The 21,499-nt window shown below is 43.9% G+C and overlaps 1 protein-coding gene across 3 annotated transcripts; it reads right to left on the reverse strand.

Moving 5' to 3' along the window:
- Positions 1-22: 22 nt before the first annotated feature.
- gnai3 (guanine nucleotide binding protein (G protein), alpha inhibiting activity polypeptide 3) lies at positions 23-19,186 on the reverse strand. Of its 3 annotated transcripts, XM_061673177.1 has the most exons (10): positions 19,097-19,186; positions 18,548-18,835; positions 9,985-10,027; positions 9,459-9,600; positions 9,222-9,379; positions 6,659-6,787; positions 5,809-5,938; positions 5,561-5,714; positions 3,409-3,609; positions 23-2,120 (listed from the first exon to the last, which is right to left on the reverse strand). In XM_061673177.1, exons 2-9 carry the CDS (start codon positions 18,663-18,665, stop codon positions 3,419-3,421), a joined length of 1,065 nt encoding a protein of 354 aa, XP_061529161.1. In that variant the 5' UTR covers positions 18,666-18,835; positions 19,097-19,186; the 3' UTR covers positions 23-2,120; positions 3,409-3,418. The 3 variants fall into 3 exon arrangements, with proteins under 3 accessions (XP_061529161.1, XP_061529153.1, XP_061529170.1); XM_061673169.1 differs by having other exon boundaries at positions 18,548-19,167; XM_061673186.1 differs by lacking the exon at positions 3,409-3,609 and having other exon boundaries at positions 18,548-19,167.
- Between the last annotated feature and the right edge of the window lie 2,313 nt (positions 19,187-21,499).

Genomic DNA, 21,499 nt, shown 5'->3' on the forward strand with positions numbered 1-21,499 from the left:
TACAATGAAGATGACTCACTAATAATGTTTGGATCTTTTTAATGACTGAGTGTTGTTTGTTACATTTGTGCCACATTGCGAGGGGGTAAAACATTGCGGACATTTCCAGGTACAGCTGCGGTGAGCTCAACGATCGATTGATTGATTGATTCCAGGGTGGACTGATTATATAACAGTGCCGTTCAGTCTTAAATGTCCCTTAGCGAGTTTCGCCTCGACCACTTTTTTGGAGCCATCAACAAGAAAAATATAAAATTGCATAATTCTGGTCGGATCTGTGAGCACTCTTCTTGACCACCGGTTGTGCCGCCGATGGACGATGATCCCAAACACACGTCAAAACCGGTTTTGAAATGGTTAATGCTGGCTAAAATTAAGCTTCGGGAATGGCCTTCCCAAAGCCCCGACCTCAACCCTGTTGAACATTTGTGGACGATGCTTCAAAGGTCAGTCGTTGCCAGGAAATCAACTTGTCAATAAGTGCGGTCAAATATCCTGAATTAGTCCGGAACATCCGGGGCATTTAAGATGTACTTTGTATCATCATCAAAAATGAAATCAAATGAATCATTAAATGCTACGAGTAAATATGACATTTAATACCTACGATGAGTGTAAACTTCTCATTGCAACCGTATATATGGGAATTCATAGGGAAAAGTGCACAAACCTGCATGTTGGTCTAGAATGTCTAGCATAATGTTGTTTGAAACAAGCAGATTTTATGCAACTTTCAACACTTTCTTGTGTATACCGTATTCACGCAGGACAATGGAAGCCACGCATCGTAGGAAATGTTCATTCAATTTCTTCTTGTTCAACGCAATCCTTTGATTAAAGTACTAATAACAAATAAACCAAAGTAAAAAAAAACAAACAAACAAAAATAATCATCATAAAAGTCATTTTAAATAAGTGATAAGCAGTGCGTTGAAATCAAAGCAAAATGGTATCAAAAGTGTAAACGCTGTCCGAATTTAAACAATGACTGGGGCGACGTAGAGTATGGACGAGATTGCATCAGTTCTCCAGATGTGGACGCGGCCCAGCACAGTAGTTAAAGATGCGCATACTGTGCTGGAGCAGTCACCCAAATTCTGGTTTGCTAACTCTTTGAATACGCAACCGCGAAAGCACATTTTGTTGCCTTGCGAAACAGCAACATTTACGTGTTGATTTGCATTCCCTGCTGCCTTCCGTACTGTTGACGGTCCCCTTGTCCACGTCAAGCATCAGATCAGATCATCACGCTACAGGCCGTTCCCCCGTGTGCGTTACAGCCTCCACGGCTTTGTTTGGAAGCGGCCGTTCTAACGCTTCGAGGTGGTCATCGGCCGCCCGGTGTGAGGTTTTCATCTCAAACAAAACAAAGGAAGGGCGAGCGTTCTCCCCGTCGACTCATGATGTTCAAATGAGCCAATATAAATGCAGAGCAAAGACATTGAAATTCTAATTGGGGAAAATGACTGAGGGGAAGAATAAAGGCCTCCTCAGTATGAGGTGAGAGTGGTGAAACAAAAAATGCACTTCTTTAAGCACTTGGGGGGGGGAAATGGCTTCAATATTGAGCCTACTAAGTGAATAACATTAGTCGAGAAATATCTCCCTTTATGAACTTTAAGTGCAGTGGGGCAGTGTATTAAAACGTTAGATTGTGCTGCTGCGGAATTTATTTGATTTACGCAAAGTAAACCCAGGACCTGTATGTAAAACTCCTCTACGTAAGTTATGGCATTTATACATTCCAAAGCAATACTGCGAGCCAATTTAAAAATAAAAGCTACGTAACACGAAACAACCAGGTAAAGTGAATGCACGCCACTCTTCCCAAGTGAATGTTTAAGCGTGAAAAACAGACAGTCTTGACCTGCCCCAGATGCAAAGACCCACAAGAACTCACAGCGACGGCTTCGCCAGCCGCTCTCACCGATCGCTTCATCCCAGCGTGAACTCGGCCAAGACTAAAAGGTATCGCGAAGCAAGTCCCCCACAACGGCGGATGCCACACTTGCTGCAGACAGCACCGGCTTACTAGTCCTTTCGTAAAACACTTTCCACAGGAACTTATGCAGACACCACGTACTGCACCAGCCAGGGCGACCAGAGTCCCCTCGTGATGCCTGCAACAAAGCAGAAAATACACACATTCCTTGAAGGAAACTGGGCGATCTCAGAATTGGAGGACATTTTTTATCGCACTCCATGAAATTTCAAATAAGCCATGAACAATATACAGAAACATACACTTATTGTGTCAATTATAGTTATCCTGAGACAAAATGTAACTGTAGCTGTAGTAAAAGACTCCCCCCCCCTTTCGATGACCAACTTACTTATAAACTATAATAGATCAAATAAGTTTGAAATCTTTTTTTGAGTGATTTTGTTGACGGCTTCCTTCTGTACATACATAAAAAAAAAAACAGTCTTTTAAATTGACCTAATTCAAACACGGACGTCGGTTGCACATGATTCAAATGTGGTATGTGCCATATATTATGTGATTGTTTTACAGAAACAGGGTAAAATTACAACAGTTTACCACATTTTAATCATGTGCAACCGATGTATACGATCAAGGTACCCATCATTTCTTGTGCATGCACCCCCCCCCCCCCCCAAATCTAATCAAAAGTTGGAATTTTCTTGAAAACACATGCGAAAAGGTTTTTAAATAAATGGTCCGTTTTTCAAAAATGCTGGGGCCTTTTTTTTTCTTTTCTTTGTTTTTCAATGCTCTTAATCATGTAAAGCACATTGAGTTACCTTGTGTATGAAATGCGCTATATCAATAAATTAGATTTGTTTTGCTAAATTGCCCTGCAATTCTGTAATGACCCGTGTCGACAGTTTTTGTCAGCGATGACATTGAGTTCAGACGCATCCAGTTATGGTAAGAAAAGTGGCTTCCATATTAAATCATGGCAACATGTCAACACATGCAATAGTTTGGAATGATGACCGGGGATACAGGGTATCATGCTGCATTCCAGACAGCCGAGAAGTACGAAACATCCCACTTGGAACTTTCAAGGTCCGACCTCGAAATGAGTTGAAAGTAAACTCAAAAAAAATGGCTGACGACTTCCAGAAGTTTGCCGTTTTGCACCAGAGGTACATTCTGCAAATTGTATGACTCGCCCTGCACACCAGCAAGCTTTCCTACGCCGCTGGCTTCAGTGCGTATTTATTTTCTCAGTTGCTTCCAGTCGGCTTTGCCAGCCAGTTTCTGTCTCCTGTGTTAGATTTTAAATATTATATTAATTTACTTATTGTCATTTTTTTCCGGTCTATGTGATCTCCAACATCAGCCCGTGCTTTCCAATTCAATGATTTTAACGCGCGATCGTCAAGTCACTCCCCGATACGAAGCAGACATGTTAACTGTGAAGTCAGCGCTGCTCTGACCTTCGTGGCTTTAGTAAAGCCCGATATCCGTCAGGTTGATTTTGATGATGACATCCGTGACGACGTCAAACACAAACTGCACGTTCTTGGTATCCGTGGCACAAGTGAAGTGGGAGTAGATCTCCTTGCTGCCCTTTTGTTTATTCAAGTCTTCAAACTGGCTCTGGATGTACATCGCCGCCTCCTCGTACGAATTCTCCCCTTTACAACACACAAAAGCGCCACTGTGGTTTAGACAAAAATCATACCGACCGATAAATACAGTGCGCGTACCATACAAAACATCCTTCACCATGAAAGGGAGACGATACAAAAGCTCACAATAAATTGTTTAGAGTGGAGTCTGAAATACTGCTGTGTTGCGCTGGAGTTTGATTTGCGGTCACAAGGATGTAATATCAACAAGCTCCATGGGTGGCGCTTCGACAGCTCAACGGGTCAGACACATACAGAATCTTACGACATACTGTCATCAATACGAAAATAATCGGAAGAAAGTCTTTTTGGCTCTAGCAACAAAAGTAAAGAAGAAGGACTTGGACCGCTGTCTACTTCAAATCAAGGCTAAACCTACAGTATATAACGGTGGTGTCCTACACAATGGCTGTCTATGGCTGGCTTGGAAATTCACTGTTCTCACCGGGTCGTCGGGTAAGTCATCGCCTCTCTTATATTTTTAATTGATTGTACAGTTCCAAAAATACAACATCAAACTGATAACATTTTGTGTTTGGCAAAACTCTTGGCGTACGGTGCACGGTAACGTTGCACGCTCGTGGCCAACCGAGGTGCACTCGGAGACGAATGCGATGCTCCAGCCCCTTACGGGATGGATCTTGTTTTAGCGTTTAGTGAGCTGGGAGCATTTCCTTTGGGAAGAGACGCAAGGGGGCAGGGCGGGGATTGACGTTAGTGCCAAATTCAAATGTTGCTAGCAGTTTCAAAACTGAAAATTGTCCCTTTAACTGCTTCCTCACTAAAGAAGAAACAAAAAGGCCGCCCACCGCTGAAATCATGTTCTTCTTGAGACTCCAAACTAGTTGAGCGCCACGTACTCCGCTTCATTTCGCCACAACTATCAACTGATCGACTGAATGAGATTACAGTGAACCCCCGACCATTCGCAAACTCACCCACTCGTGAATTGTTCTGTAGAACCTGACGAACTATTTGCGCTTAGCCATGTAGTTTTGTGCTTTTCTGTCATGCCTCCAGTCTTCCGGTTCAGGTCAAATCTTTTTAAACACTCTTGTGTTTTTTTTTTTTTTTTTTTACAATATTATAAAAGGCAGCGTCATTACGTTGCTAGTAACTTTGATTTATAAAACACAAAAATAAGACACGTGTACCTTTATAGGGCTCCGCCGATGACCTGAGCCGGAGGTAATTGCTTCATTTTCTTTAGTGCAACGCAAAAGTGGTTTATCACGTTATAACGTGATAACTTATCACGTTAAAATGTTACATTTGATCACGTTTAAACATGTAATTGATCATGTTTTAACATAAATGATCAACTTATAACATGACAAGCTTCACTTTCACATTCAGCTAAACAAAACAAAGCAATTACTTCCAGTGGAAGTCAGCGGCAGGAGCCCTTCAAAGGTATGTGTGTCTTCTTTTTGTGTCTTATAAATCAAAGTTAGTAGCTAGGTAACTGCACTGGTCTTCTATAATACTGTAAAAAAACAAAACAAGGCCAGGTGATCAAAAAGAGTTGACCCGAACCGGAAGAAATCTCTTCCTCTTGCTTAGCCGAATGAAGAAGTCCAATTGATCATATTTTAACGTGATAATTTATGACGTTATAACGTGAAATGTATCACAAACTTTTTTTTTTTTTTCCTGGTGCGGCATCACTTTATTACGCCCATTCTTAACTTTGGAAGAGTCTGAAAGCTGAGTGCTGCATGCACAGGCTGAAGTTGCACACAAATACATTCGAACGCAAACATCTGAAAACTTAACCTCCTTCATAACAGATCAGCTAAGAAATGTGCACCTCCATCACTGAGGCAGATGTGACACGCATCTGGATACTCGGCCCGCAACAAGATACAATTACGGTACAGATTGTGTAAAGCAACTTGACGTGAAAATTGCAATACTTGCGATATGGCTTAACGATGACACAACAGTTTTTCCCTACCCGTGTATTCCGGGTAGCAGATTGTGAGCGGACTCTTGCCGACCTTCTCCTCAAACAGGTCCTTCTTGTTGAGGAAGAGGATGATGGAAGTGTTTGTGAACCACTTGTTGTTGCAGATAGAGTCAAAAAGCTTCATGCTTTCATGCATGCGGTTCTAAGGGGACAACGAGAGAGAGAGCGAGAGAGAGAACGGCCTCGTACGTCAACGTACGTTTACATCTGCGAAGGGGGAAGGAAAACTAACAAACCATCTCCTCGTCCTCAGCCAAGACCAGATCATAGTCATTGAGCGCAACGCAGAAAATGATGGCCGTGACTTCCTCAAAACAATGAATCCACTTCTTCCTCTCCGAGCGCTGACCTCCCACATCAAACATCCTGGACACACAGAAAACAAAGCTGCATGAATACAATTTCGATTTCAATACCCCTGCTGCCAGCAGAAATCCAAAACACAAGTAGAACTGAGAGGCTAACGTGCAGCTCCCACATACTGTATGCCTGAGTGATTAGAATATCAGGCAGTTGTAAATAAAATGCCACTTCTGTCTGCTTTTATGTCACTTATTGTACAATTATTAGACAGTCTGACATGTCAATCTTTATTTTAGCTCCACCGATTGTTTGCGATGGCACTCGGTGTGTTTACGCAGGTTCATGTCATATACGCCACAACTCGATCTGCAGCACCACCCGATCTGTGACTACACGTGCTGCATTTGATGCGTTGCTCACGTTTGCCTGTAAAGGGCCAGCAAACCATCGATCATCCATCTTTGCGGCAGTCCCCAACCGCAGCAGCCAGGACCAGTTCGTAACCGGGCCACAAAGAGACTGAGCAAAAAAATACTTAATTCGTCACCGGATTCTGAAATAAGTTTGATTGTGAAATCAGGCGCATTCACCAGGCCACTCGTCTTGCTTGTGTGATACAGTGGTCGCCCCCATTAGGATCGCAGGACAGGTGGCTGACTTTAGGCGAGAGCAGGCGTACACCCTGGACTGGTCGCCGCTCGATCGCAGGCACGCATAAATGAACATTTTCCCATGCACGCGGTTCGCCAACGAACGTAACGTGCGTGTCGGTTTTCCACTCACTTGAAGTAGAGATCTTTGAAGGTGAAGTGAGTTTCCACGATGCCCGTGGTCTTGACACGCGTCCGCAACACGTCTTGTTGGGTCGGTATGTAGTTGGGCTGACAGAGCCTATCCAAGTCGTTCAGGTAGCTGCGACGCAGGGAATATGGTCAAAGTGAGCTCAGGTGATATGATGCGATCGCACTGCAAATGCAAATGTCGCAGCCATAAAATTCAAAGTCAATGATGATCTGCTAAAAACAAATCAAGTTGATCAGTTTGAACATGAAATATCTTGTCTTTGTAGTGTATTCAATTAAAGATAGGTCGAACATGATTTGCAAATCATCGTTTTCTGTTTTTATTTATGTTTAACACAACGTCCCAACTTCATTGGAATTGGGGTTGTAGTAGCACAGTTAGCACAGACGCTATCCTATAGCCTCCACAACACAGGTCCAAGCTGGTCCACCTGCACTGTACACCTCGCCTGACCTCTTAAAAGAGGACGATTAATGCTGTTATAATACAGTAAGGTCAAATTACTACAAATACTACATATTGCTGCTTTAAGGTGTGTGTGAAACTAAATCGTGTGTCAATCAACCTAGCACGCATGTTGTTGGGACGTGGGAAGAAACCGGAGTGCCCGGAGAAAAGCCACGCAGGCACGGGGAGAACATGCAAACTCCGCACCGGCGGGGCCGGGACTTGAACCCCGGTCCCCAGAACCGTGAGGCAGGTGTGCTAACCATTCACCCGCCGTGCCGGGCGTGGCTAATTATGAGACTGACTCCACTGGTCCCTCGTGTTTCGTGGTGTGAAGCCAAAGTGCACAGAAAGCAACAACAGATGGGCTGTTTTCAAAACAAAGCGCATGAGTTCAGGTCTTCAGGGTGAACGTGACACTAGCCCCAAAGAAACACAATGGACTTTTTGCTCTTACGCCCTCGGGCACTTTTCATAGGAATTTTGTAATACTCGATGACAGCTTAACCTTTGAGCAGCAATATGAGGCGTTATGAGGCGCTGGTACTGGCAGACCTCGTTAGAATCCATGGCACCCGAAGGAAATAACAGAAAATGAATTCATCTGCTCAAAATGCTGCGATCATAAAACCTTAATTAACCGCTCAAGGTAATGTTGTAACATTGTAACATTCTGATCTGTCACACAAACATGTTAACCTTGATAATAAAGAGTTTTTTTATGGAATACAATAGTAACAAAATAAATTAACCGCAGTTAACAGCAACGCAATTGATAGCGAGAGACGGGTGAATTTCCGAGCGAGATTACGGCGTGTGCCTCGGAGCTGAGGTCTCACCACATAAAAACTACCGCTTAACCCAACTGACTTTGAGGCGTACACTCGCCGTTCTTCGTTTATGATCGATGTTGACTCATCGTACTTTTAGCCGTATTACATCTCCGGGTTCCATTTGCAGTTCTTACGCTTTTCCTTTTTGCCATAAGTGTCTCTCATGACCAATAGAGACATTAGAGACAGTCGCTCTCTAAAAAACACGTACATATGCACAAACATATAAAAGGCCAAGAAAACGCAAAACACATTTAGAGTTTGCCTGTTTAGTTCAAAAGTTTAAAGCACTTTAAAAATGCTCGCTTACTTGAAGAGTCACTAGATACGAGGAAGTCTCTCGAAATATGCCGTGGTCTTGCGTGATGTAATGCATGATAACGTGTGACCTTTGAGTTTCCACTATTATAATATTAATAATAATAATAATAACAATGATGATTATTATTATTATCATCAGAAATGGCAAATTCTGAATTTGTTTGTGAATGTTCATAGATATTCTGCCCTTGCTCGTGAGGCCGTCCTCCCACATTTGAAAGACACGCACGTTAGGTTATTGGTGACCTTAAAGGTGACCTTAAAGACAAGCGGTGTTGAAAATGGAAGCACCGCTTGCACCAGTGACAAAGAAAATATGCCCTCTAGTGGCCGGAAGTGGCACTTTTGGGGATGACGTCAGAACAATCTGATTGTGTACTTACAAAGCTTTCTGAGATGATGGCATGTAATTATTGCCACGGCATTTGTTTTCTTGCTGAGAAAAAGTCCAATACTTTGGAATCAACAAGTGCTTGGGTTTAGAAGATGAATGCTGAAAGTCATGCTTTCCTTGCAGCATTTACATCCTAAATTGCTACGTGTTAGCGAAATGGCTCTAGGCGTTGCTTCTCTCTTCTTGCTGAGGAATGCAATCGAGTGAGGAACAAGCGCACACAGAGACCTTTAAAAAACAAGACGGGTCTTGCCTCCTTTGGGTTCAAGTGGAAACGCTGCGCCGATGACGAAGAACCGCAACTCTCATTAAAAGCTGACGAGGTGGAACGTCGGCAATATCGTGCCAAAAAGACTGATAAGAACGTCACTCGTAACCATTGATGGTTCTTGTGGAATACAAAAGTACGAAACAAAGTCAAGGTGAGAGGCAATAGAGCAGCCAAATTGAAATATTTAGCGGTTGGCGTTTCATTGCTGCTTTCCACAGTGAAAGAGGTGCGAGCACAGTTCAGTGGCAACCAATGAAAACGGCAGTCGGATCTCACTATGGAGCAGAGTCGTTGAGCTGATATTCTCGTGATCTGTCAAAACAGGCCTGAACGCCGCCGTCGCCCCACAGCCGCCGGATCACGCCGCTGAGCTCGGCCGACATCGCCCCTTCCTCTGACGAGCTGGCGAGCGCGAACAGCTGTCGGGCATCGTCCTGGGAACAAACGCATTCCTTCCCGTCGTATACAGCTCATGACACGTACAGTCGAAGTATCTCGCCGTTGTTAGCTCACCGCCCTGGACTCATCGCCAAAGTCTATCTTTAAGCGTCCCATTGCCCGGATGATGGCCATGATGGACTGGATGGTGTTGCTGTAGACCACCACCTTGTACTGACTGCACTCTTCCTCTGAGTAGCCATCTTCGTGAATGATTCTAGCATCCAAAACAAACACCAACAAAAAAGCTCTCAGTGGTCGTATCAATATTTGAAACCGTGAACGACGACTCAATCTCATGTGGGACATGTTAGTGATCAGCAACTTTTCAAGAAAGCTCTCATTAGAGCTGGAATTTGAGCGCCTGTGAGCGTGCAGCATGTCTAATGTGGGAACCGGGGGAGTCTATTCACGTCTTGCCAGGCTATGACTGGCCTCGGTGGCCTTTGTTTCACATGTTTTGCAAAATGGGGGGCTTTTTTGCTCTGCCAGGGTGCATGGAAATAAGTCTCCCGCTCTCGTTTCCACTGAGATGAAGCCTGTTTGTTACCGCAGACAACAGGGCTCAAAACAGAATCGACCTTGTGTGTTTCATGCTTACTTCATCTGCTTGACTAGCGTGCTTTTCCCCGATTCCCCAGCACCTGGAAAAGAGGAACAATAATTAAATAAGGCTCTATTTCACACAACATCTCTGAACATGAAAGCTCTGAACTTATTCTATTGTCACTTAGTCACACATCATGCAATGTGCACGTTTGAGTCAAACTTAAAGAACGTTGTGATTGCCTTAGGGGGACGTCATGTGAGTGGAACCTGAAGGTTTTGTGTACAGTCACAATGTGCTAGGTTGTTTGTGCAACCTGGATAAAGGAGCACATTGTCGAAAAGATCTTATTTGACCTAAACCTGACAGAGAAAACCACCGAGGCAAACAAGCAGCCGCTATCATAGATGAAGGAGTCTCCTCTGTAGGAAGAAAAAGAACAATTGCGACGGTTTTCGCAAATGATTTAGACATCCGGGGTGTTGCAATGGGTGGGAGGATCACTTCCCGTGATGGACGTTTACAGAATTTCGACATTAAACCACACAGGATGCATTTGGCTGACCCAGCATTTTGCTTCCACGAAGGGATAACAGCGATTTCTGACCAGAAAAAAAAGAAAACGAACAATATGTAGCAGTGTAAACTTGCACAAAACACATTTTCTATTGCATTGGTCAATGTGATAAAATAGATCAGTAATAATAAATATCTATGCTAATCCTTTTTATATTTATTGTAATTGCGGGGTCAGCGAGGTGAGCAAGTCCGTCTCACAGCTCTGAGGTTTAGGGTTCCAATCTCAGTGCCGGACCTCCTGTGTGGAGTTTGCTTGTTCTCCATGTGCTCGCCAGGTACGCCGGCTTCCTCCCGCACTCCAAAAACATCGACTATTGCAAATTGTCCACTGTGTGAATGTGAGTGTACATGCTTGTTTGCCAATACAGTATTTGACTATACTGTATATGTTGGCTGGCGAGCAGTCCAGGGTCTATTGCGCTTCTTGCCTAAAGTCAGCTTGTATAAGCGCCAGCTGACCTGTGACCCTTCAACAATACTCGCACTCTTTTTGCTGTGGTTGACAAGCTCACAACCCCCCCCCCCCCCCCTCCCCCAATCAGATAGCTCCAGAACTCCTAACAGCAGATAAATGCACTGAATTTGCTTGTTATTTTACTGAAAAAATACAGTCCATCAGGTTAAATATTAGCACAAATCAGAAAACTGATAAAATGTTACTACATCTGAAGCCACCCAGGAAAAACTCTGTTACCATGTCAGAATTTGATATAGTTGACCAAAAAAAAAAGAAAACGGTTCAGCAGCTGAAAGCATCAACGGGCTGGCTTGACTCAATACCATCGGACTTTTTCAAAGCTATTGCGAAGTCTGCGCTAGCTGATTTGCAGCAAATAATCAATTGCTCACTTCAGTCAGGCGGGTTTCCTAAAGTTTTTAAAGTAGCTGCCATTAAGCCTCTGCTAAAAAATAGAGCGCTGGACGCTTCCATGTTAGCAAGGTATAGATCCATCGCAAATCTCCCTTTCATCGCCAAGACTGTTGAGAAAGTTATTTTTAATCAACTCAGCAATTTCTTGAACTTAAATTGACTTTTTGACAAGTTTCAATCAGGGTTCCGAACTCATCACAGCACACAATCTGCTCTTATCAAAGCGCTACATGATATAAGGTTGAATACTGACTCGGTAAAGGTGTCAATTCTGGTCTTGTTGGACCTCAGTGCGGCTTTTGATACGGTAGATCATATTATAATGCTGAACAGGTTGGAAACGTGCGCAGGACTAAATGAAACAGTCCATAAATGGTTCAGGTCCTACCTGGAGGAAAGGAGTTATTTTGTAACCATTGGAAGTGTTCAATCTCATCGAACGGCAATGACCTATGGGGTCCCTCAAGGGTCAGTTCTTGGAGCCATCGTGTTCAGCCTGTAAATGCTACCCTTGGGTCAAAGTCTTCAGAACTTGAATTTTTACTATCATAGCTATGCAGATGACACACAGTTATATCTAGCAGTGTCTCCAGATGACTACAGTTCAATTGAGGTGTTGTTCAATTAAAATGTTGGATTTTTATCTAAAACAGATAAATATCTGGATGAGCCAAAGTTTTCTTCAATGAAACCACAACAAAACTGAGTTAATTGTTTTTAGCAATAAAGAAAAGAGAATTGCTGTTAGTAAATACCTGGAGTCACTCTCTTTAAAACCAAAGACCATGTCGATACCTTGGTGTTCTGATAGATTCCGACGTGACTGTCAACATTCATATCAAGTCAATTACTAAAACGGCCTTCTCCCATCTGAAGAACATATCCAGAGTGAAGGCTTGCATGTGTCAAGCAGACCAGGAGAAGCTCATACATGCTTTTATCTCAAGGAGACTTGACAATTGTAATGGTCTTCTCACTGGACTCCCTAAAAAGAGCATTAAACAGCTGCAGCTCATTCAGAATCCTGCAGCTCGGGTTCTGAGCAGAACAAAGAGGTCACAGAATATTACTCCAATTCTGAAGTCTTTACACTGGCTTCCAGTCAGCTTTAGAATAGATTTTAAAAATCTGCTACTGGTCTATAAATCACTAAACGGTTTAGGTCCTGAATGCACGAAATGCTAATGGAATATAAACCCAGCAGAGCTCTGAGATCGAGAGACTCAGCTCAAATAGTGGAGCATGGAGTCCAAAGCAAACATGGTGAAGCAGCATTTCGCTATTATGCTGCACACAAATGGAATATGTTGCCAACAGAAGTGACGTCTGCCCCAAGTGTGCATGTTTTGAAGTCCAGTCCTTTTTTTCACATGCAATTTAGAGCATTTCCACTTAGAAATGATATTTCTTGCACTGTAATGCTGTTTCAATTGTACTTTTTTTCTCTTTGTTTTAAATGTTTATAAGCTGTTTGTGTCTTTGTTTTTACATGCTTTTAATCATGTAAAGCACATTGAGTTACCTTGTGTATGAAATGTCCCTGCAGCTGCAAAACACCCCCACAGCATGATGCTGCCACCACCATGCTTCACTGTTGGGACTGCATTGGACAGGTGATGAGCAGTGCCTGGTTTTCTCCACACATACATCTCAGAATGAAGGTCAACCATTTCTATCTTGGTCTCCTCAGACCAGAGAATCTTATCTCTCACCATCTTGGAGTCCTTCAGGTGTTTTTTTAGCAAACTCCACGCGGGCTTTCATGTGTCTCGCACTGAGGCGAGGCTTCCGTCGGGACACTCTGCCATAAAGCCCCGACTGGTGGAGGGCTGCAGTGATGGTTGACTTTCGAGAACTTTCTCCCATCTCCCGACGGCATCTCTGGAGCTCAGCCACAGTGATCTTTGGGTTCTTCTTTACCTCTCTCACCAAGGCTTTTCTCCCCCGATTGCTCAGTTTGGCCGGACGGCCAGCTCTAGGAAGGGTTCCGGTCGTCCCAAACGTCTTCCTTTTCAGGTTTGTGGAGGCCACTGTGCTCTTAGGAACCTTAAGTGCAGCAGAATGTTTTTTTGTAACATTGGCCAGATCTGTGCCTTGCCACAATTCTGGCTCTGAGCTCTTCAGGCAGTTCCTTTGACCTCATGATTCTCATTTGCTCTGACATGCACTGTGAGCTGTAAGGTCTTATATAGACAGGTGTGTGGCTTTCCTAATCAAGTCCAATCAGTATAATCAAACACAGCTGGACTCCAATGAAGGTGTAGAACCATTTTAAGGATGATCAGAAGAAATGGACAGCAGCAGCACAGTCAAATATGAGTGTCACAGCAAAGGGTCTGAATACTTATGGCTGTGATATTACAGTTTTTCTTTTTTAATTTAAAATTTAAGGGGTCTGAAAACTTTCTGTACCCACTGCATATCTATAAATATATATATATGTAAATGTTACTGATGAACACCAATAACATTCCAAAGGCATAAGAGTTTAGAAATTTAAAAAAAGTTCATATTTATTCATTATATGTACTGATATTATAACATCCCACACCAGCTTCACAAGAGTCAGCTCCATGAACTACTGCAATACTATTGGTGCACACTCCATACCATGACCTTGCTTGAGCTTAAATTACAATTCGCAACTGTACGGGGAGCAATAGAGCACTAAACGTAACTATTTAATAAAAGTGGCATCCAACATCAGGAGGGCGAGGGGCAGTACCAATATAAATATTTAATGCAGAGCTGTGCTGCGTGTATAAATAAACAGTTTGTCAATCAATATAGTGCTGTTTTTGGAGCAATTATCTGTTTGACTTCCTGTTCCTTTCAGCTCACTAGTCAGTACGGTGGTCGACAGCGGTAAACATGCGGCAAACGGCCACCTGCTTTAAATGCAGGAATGACACAAAACAAATAACACACAAGCACAAAAAACAACTGCAAAAGAAAAATTCGTCAATTTAAACATTCTGCAATGACAGAAAACAACAGCAAAAGAAAAATGCTGCAAGTTGAAAATGCTGTAATCACAAAAAACAACTGCAAAAGAAAAATGCTGCCAACACAAAGAAAACTCACACAAATCCCAAAATAACTGCGAGAGAAATGCTGCACCTTCACGCAACGCAACAAAAGTCTGCCAGGCCACTAGGGGGCGGGACCTCTGGGACAGACCAGTCCTGTGAGACAAGGGGGTGCCTTTCATAGATACTAGATACGCCCGCGCTCTCTTGCTGCCCGGCTAACCGACGTGCCGACATGGCGGCCATGTTGGGGAAATTGTCGTTTCCATAGAAGGCAACCCATGGACACTGAAATTAGTCGCAGCTCTTTTTTCAACCGATTTTCATGACCGTTACTGTTTTGTCAACGCCAAAACGTATGCTCTCAATACGCAACATTTGATAAAAAGCAAAACAATAATAATGATATGTGAAACTGGCTCCCAGTTCCCTTGTCATAATTGTACGGCATTCAACAATGTGCTGGCATCCTCGGTCTTTTGGTTTTCTCGCCGTCTACACACGTGGAATGCGCTGACGACTTTGACCCCGTCGGTCAGTGTAGGATAAAGACATTTGATGAAACCGAAAAACAAGAGTCTACAACTTCCGAGAAAAAGAAAGCCGCATGTAAGAGTCAGCGGCCCTGCGTACAACACCAGAGGACCTAGCCTTTTGCTAATATGACCTTCAGTAAATGTTGACTGACAGGGGTTAAACCCAAAAAAACGGGGGTTAGGCAAAATGCATTGAACCCTGTTTCTGGTTCCATTCCATGCGCTGCATTTTTGGGTGATTATCAACCGTGGCCTCCTGCCAGACCAACTTTGCACAGGCATTCACAGTCACCCAAACGAATGCAGGGATTACCACCAGGCCTCATTTAGCAAGGATTTTTTAGGTATTTCTTTTGGGGGGTGAATTGCTGTTTGTGGTCTAACAAGAGGCCATGTTATCTTTCCAGCTTTGTGGTTTGGTGCAGCAACCTCCTGTCCCCCTCTTTGTATTTCCCCATAACTCTCTGCACCATCCAGGAGAAAAAAAACAAAAACTTCACTCCTCAACATTGTGTTCACAAGCACACAATGAAAGTTTCCCTACAGATGAGCTCTCGGCTTTGCACCGATACACAAATCTAAGCCAACGTAACAGTTAAGCAGTAGCGAATTCATCTGTTTATCTTCATGCGATAGCAATTTGAGATTTGATTGTTGTCATCATGCTAACATTGTTAGTTATTGCTAGTTATCCAAGGACCGCCTAACAGCAGCCTTATTGTCAAGTCTATCAACACAGCTAAACCTGAATAAAGTAAACATGTTCCCGTCGAAACAGATTGCAAGAGTTCATGTTCCAGAGATTGTCCTCCAGGACGGTCCAGATGACTCGATGCACGAAGTCACCAGCGGTCGCCACAGCAACCTCTGGGTATGCTTTCTGCTACTGCGGAACAGCTGTTAGCACATAGCCGAGTTCTAACTTCGCATTTGCGTCCGAGGGATGCAAACAGACCGTTGTCACCACCATGACAGACAATTGCCTCTGGGAGATAAGAGAGTCTGCATTTGACTGCCAAGACTTCCAGGTCCAACAAGCGGTGTTCTCCTATCACAGCGGAGTTTCTTTATGTATACGGAAAGTCAGTCTAGAAGGCTCTTACCCGAGATAGTTCAAGCGGAGTGAACCGCCTGCTAGCTTTACCGCCGTGCCCGGAATCCTTGCACTTAACCAGCTTTCTGTTATAACCATCACAGCGCCGTCTCCAGCGGGCGACCGGGTCGACAAGACGATACTTAGCTTGTTCGTTTTATTTCCGAGGTACCCGGCATTCACGACCAACTGGCTGTTCAGCGGCGGTCTGTTCTGATCCCATTTTGGCCACACTATCTGGTCAGACGGGCAGCACCTTTTCTGTTGGCGGTCTCGTTGCCGCCTCCAGAACCTGGAACTCGTTGTCCTGCTTATTTAGGTCTGTTTGACTGATTGTCTACCTAGCTAGACGACTACATATCTGGCAATCAACAGCTACCTCCATGGATGACCAACCCGTTCTCTTACCTCCCTACTTACTTACCAATCTGTATTTGGCTGACTTAGTCCTGTCTGCTTGGGTGTTTGCTTAGCAACCAACGCAGCTACCTACCTACTTATCTCTGGCTGGCATCCTTCTTGCTGACCAACCTACGTACCTATAGGGCCTATCCTTTAGCAACCTACCTCGCTCTGGCCTACCTAACTGCCTAACTACCTACTTCCAAAACTATCCGTCTGCCTTTCTACCAACCCAGCGACCTACATCTGCCCGTCTGACTTCCCTACCTACCAATCTGGCTACCAGCCTCTCTGGCTGACCTCCATACAGTACATATCCGCCACACCCATCTCCTTTGACCACTCTGGCTATCGCCTACCCGCTGAGAAGCAGATGCGTACTGGAATCTTGTGTTTAAATTCAAGATCTGTATCTGATTCACGGATCCCTTGTAAAATACAGTACAGTAAACATATTGGGCGTGGTCTTATTTTCTGAGTTGGAGCTCTGTTTGAATTGCCTCTCTTCCTCAGTGCTGGGACGTTTAACATCCAAACAAATAGAGTTGCATTCATGGGTCAAGTCAACAGGTCCTGACAAGAGATGATAAGCAGAACCAACTTCCAATGAACACACACATGGAACCGAAAAGAGGTCAATTCTCGTTTATTTATTTGTAAAGCTGGTTTCAGAACATTTCTGTTGAGAGAGAAAGCGCTGCCAATGCCCAGAGAATTGTGGCATCCCGCCAATTTCTGCACATTTGTGCTCCTCGCCGACAGCGTCAGGGTGCGTGCACGTTAATATGGACACTTGGCGGGTGCATCGAGCCAGGACATCACACCCTATGCATCTGTTTCTAATTTAATCCTACATGCTCTAAGTACTCAAGTCGACATAATGGAAAGGAAATACAGGAAATACAGAGGAAATACAGACAATTGGACAATAATCCCGAGCGATGAACCTGGGATCCGGGCTGTGTTCAGAGTGATTTTTCTTCCACAATCCGCTGGGGGAAAAAAAAAAAAAATCAGGGCTGACGATCGTAAATACTAAACCTGGTCAATATTTACAACCACAAAATCCCGACGCGTGTGGTCAACACCGAGTACGGATGAGCCAGGAACGCGGCGCACGATTGTGACGTGGAACGGAACCACAGCCCATTAGGAAGCAACCTGAAGCTTGCGCTGTGGCCGAGGACCAACAGCGGAGCAACTGGATGTGTTGAGTGTTGACATTCCGCAGGTGAACAGGTTAATTGGAAGCAGATGAGTGCCGTGATTGGGCCAACAACTGCACGAGCGAATAGTCCAACAGTTTAAGAACAACGTTTCTCAGTGTATAATTGCAATGAATTTTGGGATTTCATCATCTACGGTTAGGGTTAGGCATATCAGCATTATTATTATTTATTTTTTTTTACTTTAAAATTGTATTAAAAATATGTACAGTGGACCCCTGCTATTTGCACTGGGCCGGACCGCGAATAGCGAAAATCTGCGGCTAGCCGACTCCCATTTTAACTGAATTGAAAATGCTAATAAGCGTTTCGGGGGGGGGGGGGGGGGGGGTGATTGCCCCACCCAAAAATAATAATAATAACAACAAGAATAATTTGAATAGGTGAATCCGGGGGTGCCAAATTGCGACTATGCAGGGTGCGCTGTACCAACAAAAATGTTTTTGTTTTATTAATTTATTTGGGGGGGGGCTGGAACGCATCAATGGCATTTCAATAGGCATATTTGGCTTTACATACGGGTAAATTGTGTTCCAGAAATCTTGGTCACAGGAATCGTAATCTGATATGCTCTCGTTTGATCCACGCAAATGAAGGTAGGCGCAATTTAGGTCAGCAACGTGACCCGGTGCACATTTGACTGCAGCTGCTTGCGGCCTACTTGCGCCGCATTCGTCATCGGCAAACGTCGGCTTTGCGCCTGCAAAAGTCGGGAGATGACGAGCCGCATCTGCTCCATCCCGACGAGGCTTCATCTCATCGAAACCGGTCAAGTGGACGGACGCGCGCGCGCGCCCCCCCCCCCCCCCCCCCCCCCCACACACAGTCCACGGAGTGACGGCGTGGTGCGTTTAAAGACCGAAGGACAAAGCGTTACTTACCGAGCAAAAGCAGCTTCACTTCTCTCAGTAACTTCTCCCTGTCTTCTCGCAGGTTTTTATCGATCATTTTGCTCCTCTCCACCGCGGCTTTGTCTTCGGCGCTGATGGTGCAGCCCATTGCGGCTTTCAAACTACTTTTCCCGATGTGGTCCGCTGCTTTTTTCTTTCTTTCTTTTTTTCAGCGGCTCATGGGTCGCTGAGAGAGACGATGAGCAGTCCAGAAAGGCGTCGGCGAGCTCCCCCGTCCAACGAAAAGCGCAATTCCTGCAGTGTCAGCCACAAAGTGTCCTCCAAAAGACACAATCAAATATCAAATCCTGCGTTCGAATGGGCGTTTTTCAAGTTGTTTGGAATAACTTTATCGGAGATTTGAGGTACGTTACAGTGAAGAGCAAGTTTTTTGTTTTTTTTAAATCTCTCTCTCTCTCTCTCTCTCTCTCTCTCTCTATATATATATATATATATATATATATAATAAACTATAAAGATTCTTGAAAAATAAATGTATCAAAAAGTCAGTAAGGATTCAAAAAGCAAAACAAGTCGCACTTGAGAATGACAGTGGCTGCCGCTGCGCAGTCTCGCCCTCATCCAGTTGATCCAGATGCGAACTGAAAGCACACGGAAAAGACAGAGAGAGGGAAAAAAAAAAAAAAAAAAAAAGAATAAATATGTGGGCCCTCCCAACAGGCATGCTGGGAAATGTAGTCGAACGGTGCAAAGGGGCTGTCCTGTTTGCGTGAACTGCCAACCTGGGGTGATTTGAGAACCAAATCAAATGTAGCATACATGGAAGCTGATATATATTGCCAAAGTGTCGCTTTTGTTTCGAACTATACGATAAATCCAGCCACATATTGCAGTGGCACATTACTGGTAACCTTTTATTGCTCAGTGACTCTCCGGAGTGTGTTTTAATGTCCTAAACGTATATTTTGTCACAGTGGCCGTCTGCTGTCGTACTCGAGCGGCTCCAACTAGATACAAATCCAGTGTGCGTTTTTGGCATACTAAAAATAATTAAAAAAAAAAAAAAAGCATAAAGATAATTCTGATTCTGACGCCGCCACGTTGATGGGACGACTTTGTGTGGTGTGACAGCGCCCCCTAGCCCCTTTTAGAATAACTGCAGGACAGCTTTTGAATTGAAAACAATACCGTACTGGTAGTATTTGAATCAAATTTGCAAGTGAATTTATTATGATTCATATTTTTTGAAATTCATTATTTGCTTTCATTTGTTTGACATAAAAATAAAAAAAAAAGTATAATATGTGTGGTAGGCAGCACGGTGAAATAGTGGTTAGCACATTTGAGGTTTGGGGTTTTAAATCTCAGTCCGGGCCCTCCTTTGTGGAGTTGGGTCTTCTTCTTCCCGCTTTCCAATAACATTCACGGTATGTTCATTGAAGTTTAACACAGGTGTCAAACTCCGCCATGTCATTTTATGTGACCCCGTAAAAGTTTGACACAATTTTTACGGCACTTCTGTTGAAAAACAGACATAAAATCCATCATAATCAAGAGCAACTAAGTAATATGATGCGGCGATTACAGGTTTGTCTCAAAAATAAATGTGCGTGCCCGCTGATCCACAAACGCAACTTCAACAATTCACAAGCAAAATTGAATATTTAACAAATGATAAGTCATGATAACTGCACACACAAACACGTGTAAATGGCGGATGTATTTGAAAAACGTGCAAATTATTTGTGGATTTGAAAAACGTGTAAATCGCAGATATATTTGTGAATTTGGAAAAACAAATGCAAATCGCGGATATTTTTGTGGATTTGAAAAAGAAATAGTTTTGACACAGTTCTCTCCTTGTGGTCCAGCACGAGGCGTTCAAAGGACTTAATGACCACAGATGTCAGGGCGACAGGCTGACCCGAGATTGCAGGGTTCTTGGGGACTGGGATGATGGTGGAGCGTTTGAAACGGCACGGTACCTCGCACAGTTCCAGAGATCTATTGAAGAGCTGCGTGAAGACGGGAGCGAGCTGGTCCGCGCAGACTTTGAGGCAGGATGGGGACACATGGTCTGGGCCTGCCGCTTTGTTAATCTTTTGTCATTTGAAGATGCAGTAGGTCTCACATCCTGTTCGCGGATGGTCAACGCAGAAGTCGGTGGAGTGATAGTGGTCGGTGGTGCGGCTGGGTGGGTGTTGAACGTGAACGTGTCCTGTTCAAATCTGCAATAGTAGGTGTTCAAGTCATCAGATAGTCCTTGATTGTTCTGTTTGTGGGGATGGTCGCTTGGAGTTGGCTAGCGATTGTAACCCACGCGGGAGTCGTTAGCGGTAAACTGTTTTTCTGCATAATTTCTCTTTGCGATTAATTTCTTTAGTCGGCGGGTGACTAGCGCAATTATAAAGGGCTCTATCCCCGCTTCGATATGCATCCTCTTTAGCCTTGCAAAGTTGCAAGGCTTGCTGTTATTGAACGTGCAAAATGTCTTTGTTGGTACACACCTATCTTCACAGAAACCGATATAGGATGTGACACAGTCCGTATATTCATCCGGGCTGCCAGTTGAAGTTTCAAAGACACTCCGGTCTGTGCAGTCTAAACAGCCTCGAAGTTCTAGCTTTGCTTCATTGGTCCACTTCTTCACCGTGTTCACCACAGGCTTCGCACATTTAAGGTTTTTGCCTGTATGTTGGTATTAAGTGAATTAAGGTGTGATCAGATGAGCCCAGAGGCACACAGCGGGATAGCACATCGTGTAATGTCTCCAAAGACGAATGCAAAACACAAAAACAGTACTAGAGAGCATTTTTTTTTTTTTTTACATAAAAAATTCTGGCAACTCAAAAAAAAAAAAAAAAAAAAAAAAAAAGAGATTTCTTTCTTTTACAGTTGTGTGAACTGCACCCCGTCACAAGGGCCGGGCTGTTTGAACTGCTTCTCTGCGCCACAGGATTTGCCTTCCGTGGCGAAACATGA

Source organism: Phycodurus eques, chromosome 1, assembly GCF_024500275.1.
Source record: "Phycodurus eques isolate BA_2022a chromosome 1, UOR_Pequ_1.1, whole genome shotgun sequence".
Classification (NCBI taxonomy): Eukaryota; Metazoa; Chordata; class Actinopteri; order Syngnathiformes; family Syngnathidae; genus Phycodurus; species Phycodurus eques.